The 14,098-nt window shown below is 40.5% G+C and overlaps 1 protein-coding gene across 1 annotated transcript; it reads right to left on the reverse strand.

The window, feature by feature from the left end:
* Positions 1–7,929: 7,929 nt before the first annotated feature.
* LOC104619581 (receptor-interacting serine/threonine-protein kinase 1-like) lies at positions 7,930–13,898 on the reverse strand (the record flags this gene model as incomplete). Its single annotated transcript, XM_010285502.1, has 4 exons — positions 7,930–8,216; positions 9,149–9,301; positions 11,555–11,626; positions 13,323–13,898. Coding segments are annotated over 4 exons (1,088 nt in total), but the record flags the coding sequence as incomplete, so codon positions are not given.
* Positions 13,899–14,098: the final 200 nt, after the last annotated feature.

Consider the following 14,098-nt stretch of genomic DNA (forward strand, 5'->3'; position numbering starts at 1 on the left):
AAAGCGCACATCCCCTAGCCAAGGGCTTTGGCCTGGCAAGTACCCACTCTACTCAGGGTCATCCACCTGGAGCAGCCTGACTGCCATTGTTCACTACAGCACTTGGTTGCACTTTTCTCTGGACCTCCTCACAGGTTGCTCATAAAGCACCAAGGAGACTGACCGCTTTCCTGGGTGTCTGCTTTCCAAGTGTGGAGGAGAATGACCAGCCTGAGTCACAGCTGGCCAGGGTGATGGTGGAGAGGGCTGTGAAAATAGTGAGGAAAACAGCAGAAAGCTGTAGAGCAGGTACCAGGCTTGAAACAGAGCTAGGAAACAAAGTCTCCTGCCTCATACCTGGATGAGAGGGATTTCTTGAGACAGGTCAGTGTTACATATTCACTCCAGCCCAGCAGGAGCTCAGTGACTGCCCTGAGAGTGAATAGTTGTCAGCCTTCCCACTTCACTGACATTTGTTTGCATGGGACTAAGAAGTCTTAGAGGTGAATGACAGTCATAACAAATCCCAGTGCATAAAGAGATTAACTCAACTGTGTGAGCATACTGGTTCAGTTTATCCCCAGAGCAGATCAAACCATTTAAGATTAAGGTCTTTAGTATGGCTAATTACAAGCAATCCATCGTCAGGACAAGCTGCCTTCACTCTTGCCCAGTGACATCTACAAGCCCTTACAGCTTCCTTGGTTCTTAACGCCACTTTCAGAGGGTCATCTTGTTGTGAGTGTCACTGTCTACATTTCTTTCTGGTGGAAAATGACTGGAGGTGATGGCTGACTATTCTGTGTTTAGGAAGAAGAGGTAGCTTGGTCTCCTGCTACGCAAACTGATTTTTTTTCTGAATTCTGCAACTCCCACAGATCAAAAGGGGTACCTGTCCCCTGTATCGCTATGAGCTTCAGAGGGAAGGGTCTCAGATTTGTATCCAATTTCACTTCAGTTAAAAAGCCTTTCAATCTAATCTTCCTTCATATCCTCTACTTAGTATGGCTGAAGGAGATGTAACAACTTCTCAGAACCTCTGCTGAAGAAACAAGTGATATGGTAGAAAAGGTTCATCATACAATGTAGGGGGAGAGAAGAGGTAGAAAGGTAAAACCAGAAGCCCTCACCAGATGGGAGAAAAGGGAGATGAGGAGGTGTATGTACCACCCGAGAAAAGGATGGGGTAGTTCCAGATGAGTTAACCCCACTGTAAGTGTGACAAGAGCTGAGGGGTCCTTTTGCAGAAAAGGTTGTCTCAGTTGAGGTGCTGCACTGTGCATCATCCCCAGGCCTTCAGTCACAGCTCTGCAGCAATATGAGGCCTGTAAAGCTGCCATTCCTCTCCCAAGGGCCTGGACCATGCAACCCCTCTCACAGGCAGTGTCCTGCCTTCTTTGGCCTGAGGAGAGAAAACTAACATGACAGTTGGGGCAGAAATAGCACTGGCAAAATGACCTTTTTCTGTGTGTGGGGGGAAAATGACCGGTGCCATGAGGGGTGATAGGAGAGAGCTGCTCTTGAGGAGAAAGTTGCTGTCTGGGCCCACAGGGCAATGGCCCCAGATGCAGCTGTGGAAGCAGGACTCTGCCAAGGCTGGATGCAGGTGGTGTATGATCTGGGGACACTAAGAGTGTAAACTCACAGGTTCAAATTTTGTTCAACCTACTCAGTTCACCAGAACATCCAGTCTTGTTAGTAAAGCAGATTTGGACATAACGATGGGCAGCTGGGAGAATTAAGTATTTCAGCTCAAGTATTTCCTCAGATATGTTCTCTTCATAAATTACTGTCTGAAAGGAGAGAAAATGCTTTGGGTAAGCCAAACACAAACTTACTCTTACACAGCTTGTGAAAGAATTGAGAACAGCTGGGGCACTAGTTCTCCCATAAAATGTTTTTATTTGTCTGGTTACTGCTGGTGGTTCAGGTTCTGGGAACTAACTGTTCCTGGCCGTTAAATGGAAAAGAAAAGAAAAAGCAAAATAAAATGTTTAAAAGACATAGCACTGCTCTGCTGGTGATGTGTTCTGAGCACAGATTTTCCTTTTCCTTTTAACTGCTCTGTCATTTTTTTTGATCCCCTTGGTGTTACCCCATCTCTCCAGTGTAGTCATCTCTACAGACAGAAACTTATGTTTAATGGCAGCTTCTGGCTGGATTTCTCTCTGATATCCACCCAAGGCTCTGGAGGGCATCACTGCTGCACAGTGGGACTTTGTCACCTGTAATGAACCCTCACAGTCCCTGCAGCCAGGCTGCACTGTCAGTGCTGCATGGGTTTGTTCCTTATGGAACTGAACAGCAGTGGAAAGGGTGATTCAAATGCCATTTCCCAACCCACAAGTATTTTCCCAAACTTCTTGTGAGGGACAGAACTGCAGAACAGTGAGATCTTTCAATATGCCTATTAAATTGCAAGGACAGAGTAGTCTTCTGACTCCTGGTTGGATAGAAAATATATATCTAAAATTTTTGTACTTTCTCAGGTCGTAGAAAATCTAGAAAAGACCTAGTCAGTTATTGACATGGTGGGTCCCTTGAGACGTGCTGGAACATCAGGCAGAAAGGGATCCAGAGGCATTAATTTCACTCACACATGGGATTCCCCTATCAGATGCAGTGATCCCATACAAGACACTAGAATCATTGCCATTAGTGGGGCTTTAACTCTGGAGCTTTTGAGGAGGAACTCATTTGTTAGGGCCATCAGGGCACTAATAGGCTTTAATGGCTATGACCGGCCTCATCTGGGATCTCCCCCACACCTTCTGCTCATGGGCCCAGGAGCCTCATTTCAGCTCAGCACAGGGCCGTTGGTCCCTGCCCCAGCTCAAGCTGTGTTACAGACATACCTGTGTCTGGTTGGGGTCCCTAGTGATCCAGGTACTGTTACAGACTTTGCTTCTTGCTGCAGACTTGCTTCTTGAGTCTGTGTACCCACTGACTGATCATTTTTGCCTCTTTTATTTTAGCTACTTCAAGGAAGTGAAATATCCTGCTATTTTCATGCTTGTTTTGATACTTGGGCTCTTGTGCTTCTTGGATGTTGACTGTTAGAGCAGACAATGTTTTCACCTTAGGTCAAAACCTCATTGCTCCAGCTGCACAGAGAGCAGAGACGTAAGATTCAGGTAGTGGTGAATCACCAAATTCTGAACAAAGATGAGAAAATACTGATGTTTCTATGATTTGGTATTGACCTTCCAAACAAGAAAGACTGAGTGGATGTTGAATGACTTTTGAAGCTGTAAAGTGTGGACAGTAGCAGCATGTGTTTTTATAGCAGGAGCCCTATTTAGCTGGAACATTAGCCAACTTAAGAACAACTGGACTTACATTGCAAAGAAAAGGATGCTTTGTCATAAGCAGAACAGTTAATAGAAAAAGATCCTGGATACCTTGGCTCAACATTTCAGACTGACAGAGAAACTAAGACACAGACATGTGTTTAAGAATTGTTTTCTTTATGTTTGCCTGTTTTTTTCTTGTGCTAGCAAAGGATAGTTGTCCGTCAGCTGAAGTAGTGTCTGCATACCTTTCATATGTTTATGAATAACTGCATTATAAATCTGAAGTGCCCAAGTGCAGATGTGTCAATGTGAGGTGGTCTCATCATTTTGAAGTTGAATTTGATCTCCATCCTGTAAACCTAAGCAGGGTCTTGGTGTAATTTCTGTTCAGATTCAGGGCATTCTAGATTCAGAGACCTGAAATGGCTCCATGTTGATATGTTTATGGAAGGGGTTATATGAATCTCTCTTAGTAAACTCAGCGACCCAGATGTCCATGCTGGTGCTGTGTTTAGTTCTCTTGACTTGAGATGTGTATGGGGCGCACAGGAATTGCAACCCATCACTCAAAATCCAAGTAGTATTACTGCTGTGTTAAGGTGATTAACGTGGATTTTTGTCTCAAACAGCTCTCATCAAGTGTCTCTCTGAGCTCTATAAGCTTTAATGCTTATGATCTGATCACATCTTAGTACTGGCAGAAGTTAGTGTCTGTACCGAAGAGATGAGGAAACTGTGCTAAAGAGAAAGGAAGTGACCTACTTAGAGTCGTAGAGGATGAGTGGGAGAGGGGAGGGAAACCCTGCGTAAGGAGTCTGGTCTCCTTTGTTTCAGTCATAGGCAATACTTCCCCCAGCACAAAGATGTGTTCGAGACTCTGCACCATAGACCCTGTTCTGATTCTAACTTCCCCTTTCCCTTCTCCCTGGGGGCTGTATTAAGAATAGTGTGAGAGCTGCACTTTCCCTAGCTGCTGTCTTGTGGTGAGGAACAAATGAGCATCGGTCAGCTGACTCCTGGTGCTCATTGGTATGCTAGGAGGGAAAGCTGGCATGCTGCAAGGAGCACTTTCTGCAGTCTGTAGGGACTGGGATGAGGAAGGACTTGAAAAAATACCTAGAAGGCACTAGGATCCAGGGAAGAAAGCCCTCCTGAATGCTACTTAGCTCTGATGCAGTCCTGCCTGTACTGGATGATCCTTCCTACTTTATTTCCTTGTAGCTTCTTCTCACCATGTACAAGGCTGGGCGTGTTTCAAAGACTCGGAGATTCTTACTCTATTTTCCATGTGCCTCCAGGGCTGAAAGAAGGTTTTAATTTGTTGTAGTATAATGATGAAAAATCTATTGGAGAAAAGTGACATAGTTTATTTAAAGCTGCTTGATCAGTCAGAGGCCAAGTTCGTGAGTATTGCCTCTCCTTGGAAACTGGCCTGTGAGGAAAAGGAGCTGTATGTTGCCAGCTCAGTTCAAAGTTCACATCAAATACTTGCAACAGTATCCTCTCTGAGTTTTAAATTCAGTATTATTAATTGTTGTTATTTAGCAACTACTTCGGAAGCAGTAAAAAGTTCCCCAAACCTGCTTGTACACTGTTAATGGGGACATGGTAACAAAATTAACCAAATAAATTGCTCTGAATCACATGGACTCTAATCCTTTCTGCATTTAGGAATTTCAGCACAGATTGTCTGCTGTGTAATGATGACTGTAGCTATGGGGTGGAGGCTACTTCAACGGTATTTGATCATTTGCTGTTAAAGAGTGTTCTAGCTTTGCCTCCACAGGAAAAAATCTCTTAGACTTGTTGCCTAGAGTAAAGGAGAAAGCAAAAGCAAGTGATTCCAAGGAACACAAGAATTCTAGGTAGGGAACTCTTTAATGTGAGCAGAACTCAACTAGCAATAAAATCATGATCTAAAGCCTCTAAGCACTTACTCTCTTAAAATGGGAAAACATAATGTCCTTGTGCATAAGTAGATGAGTTCACCTGCTTGTATAAGCTCTTTGAGGAGAGGCCATGAGAAGGAGGTCTGCTGCTGCAACACACAGCCTTTTTCTCCCTGGCTTGCGCCTCACCCATCTTATGAAAAAATCTCTGTAAGGTTGCTGCATTACGGCCACCTCTGTCCTTGAGGCTGATAGCTTGACAGTTTGATGTGAAATTACTGTTCTGCCCTTTCTCTTCTTTCTTTTGCCATGAGGGATATCTGATCTGTGCCATAATACATCTCTCTCTTTTTTTTTCCTTGCCCCCATTATTTTCTTGCATTTTTGATCTGTCATGATAGGTTGCTTTTCAAAAATCAACTCCATCCTTGATTTTTGTTTTGCGGGGTGGTAGATGAAATGAAGAACCCAGTAAGTTAATGTTAGCTGATCTCTCTCTCTGCCATACTTAACACTTCCGTAAATTTTTAGGCCAGGGAAGAGCACTAACTCTTTGGACCTCTTGTATAGCATTTTCTTTTACGTTTTGCCTAGCAACCTTGTATTGAGACCTAGAGCTTTGGTTTTGACTGTATCAATCTTAAGAAACAAAACTAGTCATAATTAAAAGATATCAAGAGGATCCACAGACTCCCTAGGTAGTTTATTCCAGTAGTTAATCATCCTTGTTATATAATATGTGTTCTAATTTTGGCATACCTAGCTGCAGCTTCCCGGCATGGGGTCCTATTATGTGGGAGAGTGTCTCTAGCTTTCAGTTTTGTGGTTGTTTTCTATACCATCTACAATGCCACCTGAACTATCAGCACTAGTCTAGAATTGGACTTTGTCGATCTGTTGGGGAATCTGTTTTGTGAAGTAACATAGTAGCTGGTGGTTGTGGACTGACACAGAGGAGAAGATACACACCCTGACCTGCCCCCCCTCCCCATTTCTCTACCTGCTTCAGGAAGAGTAAATTATTATTTCTGGAGAGTGTATGCTCATTATACTAGAGAATGAGACTATTATACTCAAGAGTTTATAGAAAATTTAGCTTGTTGCTACTGTTTGTAAGGCAATGCAACAAATTCTGAGGAATTCAAAATATAAATATTACTGTGGTATATACTGATAGACCCCAAGCTAACCTCAATGGAAAGTAAAGTATGGGTTTTGGCATGCATATAAGTGCTCCTGTATCCAGGCGGATGACACACTGTTTGTATTGATTTCTGATAAAGTCTCCACTATTGCCTTCTGATAAGTAGGTTTAAAGATGACAGATGTTGGTGCTTGCTATGATTCCAGTTTCATTTTGCTTCTAGTAAAATGGTGGCTGCTATACCAAGGAGCAGAAATATATTCTAACTACAATTCTGTTAAATTATTAGTTTTCTTGACAGTAATCAGAAGCTAATGAACACTTACTGCTTTTTCTGCAGCATAAAGAATGACCTGGTCCAAAACATCTGCTGCAAATATTTGTAGATTTGATGGAAGCAGGAGATATCATCCTTCACAGGAAAGTTTGGCATAATTATTCTTAGGACATAAAAATTTACAGCTCAGTAATTCTCCTTTCACAGATCTTGCACACTGAGATTATGTTAGTACTAGTAAGTTAAGAGCAGCAATGAACTTTCCCAGGCATTGGCATGCCATCACCTATGCTACAGAGCCATTCTGGTGTTTCCTGACACAACTTCTGTACTGTGAAATAGCCCTTGCACAATATTTTGGAGGCATAAAGAATTTGCTGTCCTGGCAGCAAGCATGCCAGTTAACCTCAGCACCCAGGAACATTTGCAGGCACATTTAATTTACTAGTATAAATGCAGCCTAAGAGACTCAGAAACTAGTAACACTCTGAGCCCGCAGAGTGAGTAGGAGAATGGGTCTTCTGTCATGTGGTAATAAGGCACCTTCCCCTTCCCAAAGCTCTCATATTCCCAAGTTTCTACTTTGGATTGCATAATGATTGAATTTCTTTTTTCACTATTTCATAAAGCAGATGAGAAACCATGTAAAATCTTTTCTACCAAGCAATGTAAAAATCTAATGCAATATTAACCTGTGAAAGAAGAGTATTTAATCAAGTATATGCTTTTTAAGCCAAAAATAATTTTTGCTTTTATTCACACTGCTGTTCTGCATAATTCTAGACATCTGTATTTAATAAACATTATAAAAAAATTTTAAAAAATAATATCATCATGACTTAGAGCAATCTGGGATAGTACCCTTGTAAGTATTGGCTCTTCTGGCAAAATTTAAGAGTTGACTTTGTTTTCTGTCCAAGTTTTTCAAGGAATGAGTCAGTCTTTCACATATTATTACTGATACATTAGCTTTGCTGAAATGACGTGCTTTTGTTCAGAACTGAACAAGGGTACCAACATGTTTCAAGATAGAATCTAGAAATTTTGTCTAACACATTCTCCTTGAATCAATATTGGTACTGCATTTGGTTGTTGTTATCTTTGGACAATAACTTTATTCAGAAGGCAGATGCTTATTTTCTTTTATCCACTGGAAGACCAATTATCTTGACATAAACTTTTTGATTTACTGGAGGTATTCACTGAAAACTGCTTGGTAGAAAAAAATGTATTCCAAAAAAGTATGTGCAAAAAGAAAAGCTCCAGAAAGTCTGTTCAGAATTATTACTTGTTACTGGAAGGTCTTCAGGAAAAAATACCCTAATTTTCCCCCAGTTCTCAGTCAACTTATTCCTCATTGATTTGCATCAAACTAGTAAGGAGATCCAGTCTTTGGCAGCCAAAGAGGGCTTTGGCAAGCTTTCCAACTGTAGCACCTTTGGAGCCTTCCCTCATTACCCACTTAAGCAGCATTTGGTAAACTTTTTCTTTTAGTCCATCTCGTTCATAGTCATGATCAATTTCATCAATCTCAGGATCACAGAAGCCCAGTTTACGAGCACAGTGCTTCCACTGCTTAGCCAACTTTTCTCTCACTAGATTCAGATGTTTCTCGGTCAGGACAGTAGTATTGTCTGCAAAAAGAGTGTTAAGAAAATGTCATTATTTAATGTTTCTTCTGCTCCTTTCACTATCTCACCTATCCTCCCACAACTATTTCTTGGTAATAACTGGAGACAGAATTTTAGGGACACAATCACAAGTTGGTTTCATGGAGGCAGTATTACCCAGTGATGCCAGGAAAGAAACTCCCAGTGAGAACACCTGCATTGTGGTCAGTTGCTGGGCTTGCTTTTTGATCTGAGGCCATTACAGTTTGTCACTTAAACCTGCAAAATTGAAAAGCTCCTTCCTAGAGTTCTTATATCATACAGACATCAGTCAGCTGTATGTTTTACATTCTGGGACACTGTTTGTTTACTTAGGAAAACACAGGGATAGTTTAATTCAGTATTGACCAACAAAACAAATTACATTTCAAAACCTCCTGATTTCTACCTGAATGAAGTGGTTGTGGCCCCAAGCCTGTCACTGTTGAAGAAGCATTTGGACAATGCTCTTAGATATATGGTTTAACTTTTAGGTTTCCCTGTGTGGTGTCAGGTGCTGGACTCAATGGTCTTCATGGGTCCCTTCCCACTCAGGATATTCTATGACTTAAACTACAAGTCAGGTGAGGACCACCAATTGTAACCTTGCTTCTACCAATTTCAGTGTTGTTAATCCTCTTGTTCTTGATGCATATGTATCTATACTTGTATTTGGTGTCTCACAAGAGGTCATAAAACTACAGGACAAATGAGGTACACAGTATTACAGAACAGTATTAGCACAAATCCTTACTTGTGCTGTACGCTCTTAAGTATGTAGTAGAAACAGACCCAAACAGTTATTTCTCAAGTATCAGAGGGAGAAAGCTGTATTGCTTTCATACATTGCAAACCAAATGATTCTCAGATAAATATATGGAGACAATACATCAAAACTAGGAAGATATTTCTCTTACCAAATATACCCATTGCTTCATAATGCATGTAAGTAGCTTCTGTAACAACAGGAGAAGTGCTGATGTGTTGATTGTGCTCTTCAATCTTCATGTGATTGTAGGATCCGATTTGAATTCCAGAGCTGTTACTTATGTTGTACTTGATTGAATCTTCTGTATAAGGGAATTTAATACAATTTTTAAACACTTGCATATGGTTCAAAATGTCAAGAAGTAACATACAGAGGAGGTAAGGAGGAAGAAAGTTCTGCCAATAAGGGAAGTGACTAAATGTTTTTATTGCATTTAATGTAGAAATGGCCATTTACTGGCAACTGTGAGCATTTTTTCAGTATGCAGTGTGACACAAACGTAGCTTAGTGAAAGCCCATCCTATTCTATTCTATGACAAAGTGCCATAAGCAAGCCTTACATGCTTATGTAGTTACTAGACTGTAAATAAAGTTCTCCGTGCTTCAGGAATGTGCAGTAGCAGCCTCGCTTTTTGTTGGCTAAGAGCTTCAGGAGGTCAGTCTTTACGTGAAAGCACTTTTCATTTAAATCTTAAAGCCTTACTTCTGCCTCTCAGCTTTACTTTTCATAGACGTAAGTTCAGGTTTAAGTCAGTTATTACTTCGAAGTTCTGTGAGACTACAGAAAATCATTTCTAGTTGCTCTGAAGGTTTCTATACTTTCTACGTTATACTATGTTGTCTTGATGGCACCTCTCTGTTTCACAGTGTATTTCATCCCTGCTATCTAGGAGGTATATTCTTCAGTTGTATCTATTTTCACAGTGAATCACAGTGCACTACTTGCTCAGTGTTTGTTTCAGCAACATTTCTCTTTTTTTTTTTTTTTTTTAATTCATTCGCCCCCCATTCTGTACTTTTCATTCTAAGGCAAGACTAGAATGTTTTCTGAGATACCTTACCAAAAAACTCCTGCTCTTTTATTTTCAGGCCTGAATCCTCAGCAATAAAAGCCAACATGTACGTGCACCAATTGCACAGCTAAACTGCATGCACCTCTGGGAGCTTGCATCTGTGGCTTACTTGTATGTAATTAAACACCTAATTTTGTGTCTTTTGCTTACAGTTGTCCAATTTCTACACATGAAACTGAGTGACTATTCTAGTCATGTTAGAAAACTGATGTCACCTATTCTCTTGACAATGTTTTCTGAACTCTGTTTCATAATAATCCATTAAATGTTCTAGCTCTAGTTTAAATGGTGAATATCACAAGCTGGGTCTAAAATGGAAGTACAGATACTTAAAATGACAGGCCAAGCTCTGTATTTAATCACCCAAAATGGTTAGATGCACAAACATCCTTGTTACACACTCAATTGCAATATGAAGTGTGGAAATCTATGGTCAAGTACGAAAATCTGACTAAATGCATTTAATAATTGTTAACCTGAAACTGCTAGTCAGAAATACTTATAGGTATGCATGATTAGTTTCTAGAAGTTGCACAGAAGGAATGCATTTTATCATGTCTCAAAATACTATGATTCCTATGTCATTTTCTTTTTTTTTTTTTTTTTTTTTTTGATGTGAAGGACCCAGGAAATATGTTCATATTTTTTGGCTAAAAAATGAAGAAATCACGTTTGCTATTTTCTTACCTGGTAAAAAAATGAATGTAGCACAAGATATGAAAACATGTACAAATGCTTTGTCAATATTCAAGTAAAAGTTACTGTGCTTATAAATCTCTTTTCCCAAGCCTCTACACTTTGCTTGCTTGTCGTGTTTCGGTCATCTAAAGACTCTAAGGGGCGTATAGTCAGGAAGACAGAAACCTGCTGTTTCAAGTTTCCTTTGTAAGTGTAAACCACTTACAAACTGGACAAGCCTTGAAAAGCTTAATTAAAGAGTTCACGGTGCTCAAAGCAACACAACTTGAAAGGAGCATGTATTAAAAACTCCTGAAGGACAGGGCAGAATTTCAGGGATTTAAGATGGTTGAACTGTAGACACTTGTGCCCCAAGGAAGGCTCATCAGCACAAAGCCTGCAGCTAAAGTTTTGTATTAAAAATCCAGATCAAGAAAGGACAGGTGTGCCAAATGCATGTGTGGTTCAAAAGCTGGGTAGAATCACAGCAACTTGGATGCTTAATCTAAGAAAGTAACTGGTTTAGGTGTACAGGAGATCTTACAATGCCTTCATGTTTTTGAAAGCTCTTTTACATAAAAGATGATGTCCTTGATCCATCAAATACAATATTTAATGTGTGTACAGGTCCTTCTAGAGACAAGAATTAGTTTTACAAACTGGTACTGACAACTTCAGCTATGGTTAGAGCTATTAAGCAACAACATAAATTATTTCAAGATCCTGAAGTTTTTTGCTTTACTGATCAGGATGCAATCCACAGCCTGTTGGCTGCCAGGATGGATAAAGGCTACAGCACTTACCTGTGCTTCCTTTGGGTGCAGTAGGATAATATGTAAAAGTTCCCCTTGTGAAAGAAGTGGAATCCTTGTTACCTAAACAGAGGGAAAACAAAAAAATGCCAAAAGCATTATGTAAATGAAAAAGCAAATGTACTTAAAAATGACTGCCGTATTTGTAACAGTATGAGTACGTAATTTGTGCTCTTAAATACAAAGAGATGAGAAGCTTTTTAATTAACAGGATTGTATCTCCTTGAATAACTCTTGTTAAAGCAATGACCTCATTGTGGTTTTGCTCAGTGACTAATCGCTCTAACAACCTTGGATCCCAGTGAAGGCAATGGGCTTCCACATGGGTGTATGAATACCTGGCTAGTAGACAGCAGAGTGGGATTACAGTGTACTGCAGTTATGGACTGCGCTGCTTCGTATCGGGGATTCAAATCGGAAAATTCCAAACTCCAAAGTGTGCTCCTACTGCTTTACTGCTGAGACTGATTGTGGTTTGTGTTGGCATGCCGCCTGTGACCTGCTCTAGCAAAGGCATGGGACACCACTGTCTTTTGCTGGTGGCAGTAAAGTCCAGCAGAGATGTAACTTCCTGCCCAGGGCAGTAATCGATCTGGATGCCCACAGATAAGCTCTGCAACTTGTGACGGGGCAGTAAGAGTGACTGAGTTATGGTCACCCAATAAGTCAATGGAACACCTGCAATGCAGCTCTTCTGCATCTCAGTCTGATACCTGCCATACTATTGCATGCAGCCTCCCTATAATGACTGTTTTCTTTTTTTTATTTCAAACAGAAGATTTTACTTTATTAGTGATGTCGACAGTTCTAATCTCTGCCTTCTGACATGACAGCTCTCAGATTCATTTCAGTAAATAAACTCACATAAACAACTAATCATAGCCTCTGCATAAATAATTTAACAGAATAATACCTTTGTGGCATTCTGCCTGTAAATAGCTAGGCATCCTTGATTTTCTTGTGAGATGATCTGGAAAAGAATGCCACGCTAAAAATATCCAATATTTAGTAGAAGCAGGCTGACGTATCTCATGCTATCTCTAGTTTCTAAAAGTTACATCTTCCAGGCCTCTAGTTACCATTTATTTATACTTTTTGCCAGTGCTCAGTGTTCCCTTCCTTCTTTGTCTCCATACCTTTCTACTCCACTAGCTCACTAGCAAATACTGACAGAAGCTCCCCATCAAAACCAGTTATGAGCCTTAGCTCCTTGTTGGCTCCCTGAGCTTAGGATTCTCTTATCTTGCCGCAAATGAAGCTAAGAATACCCATCTATGCTCTGAAATGCTACAAATGTTGTTTCTGCACAAGCAGAACGTATGGTATGAATGTTACATTTTTCAGAGTCAAAAGTTCTCCTTTGCTTCCTAGAATGATTGGTAGCAGCTCTTGGTTTTGGTAGCTGCTGTAGCAGTATCTGCTGTCTGCTATTACTTGGTTGACAGCTGAAGAGTTCGGTATTGGGTCTGATGCTCCTTTCTTACTCTGATGCTTTAGAAATGGTTCACTTGAAATAAACAGCCTGAAATCAGTGAAAGCAGCACAACAAAGTCAAAGCTAGTGTTTTAGTGACCTGAAGTAACTTCAAGTAAACAAAGAGAACTTAATGAAATAAATTCACCTTTGCTGTATCATAGATCAACTGTTAGCAATAAGCAGGTGGTTGTTACATAAACTACAAAACACTCTTGGCCACTTCCATTTTTAGAGAACAAGTGTGTCGTCAGAAACATAGGTGTTGGGAGTGGAGGAATCTCACCTGTATCTGTGTCTGCATTCTTTGGATACCAGTTTACGTTGGTCTGTGACTGCAGGTTTGAGCCAGATTCAGGCACAGGAGGTTTACTTAGGCTAAAGGCACTTGCTGAACACAATCCATACAGATCCTCTGTGTGTCCCATTAGAAGACTGTTAGCGTTTAAGTTAGGTTTAAGCCCATAAAAAATATCTAGATTTCCCTGTTTCGGTGGTTTTGCAGCTGGCTGTGGCCAAAAATATGGATTAGTGTTTGATCCTGTTTTTTCAGCTCTTGGATACAGTTCATTCCATTGAGGAGTAGGAGATGGCTTTGCAAATGGATCATAGGAAACTCTTCGTCTTCTTTCTTCCTCTCTCATTTCAGGGGTGTATACTACAGGTGGAACTGCTTTATCCATCCGGCTGCCGAATACGTGGTAGTTGTATTCACACTGAAGTTTTCTTTCTAGATTATCAGGAGATGTAAATGAGGTCTCACAGCTCTCAACAGGCTGGTTCCCAGGGTAGGCAGCAAACAGGGCTTCATTAACATGACTGGTCATGGGACCTTGAGAGCTATGTAGAGAATTAGGCTGATCTGAAAGGAAAGAAAATTAAATCTTTGAAATGCATCCAAATGCAAGTACATAACGTTTTGCAATGACACTAGAATCTGTTAATCTACCATTAATATTATGGTAATATATAAAAGGTGAAAATATAAATGCTCTCTGTGATGAGTGGTGTCCCTCAGAGGTCTGCATTGGGACCAGTTTAGTATCTTCACCAATAACATAG

This window comes from Phaethon lepturus, unplaced genomic scaffold, assembly GCF_000687285.1.
Source record: "Phaethon lepturus isolate BGI_N335 unplaced genomic scaffold, ASM68728v1 scaffold23534, whole genome shotgun sequence".
In the NCBI taxonomy this organism is placed as follows: Eukaryota; Metazoa; Chordata; class Aves; order Phaethontiformes; family Phaethontidae; genus Phaethon; species Phaethon lepturus.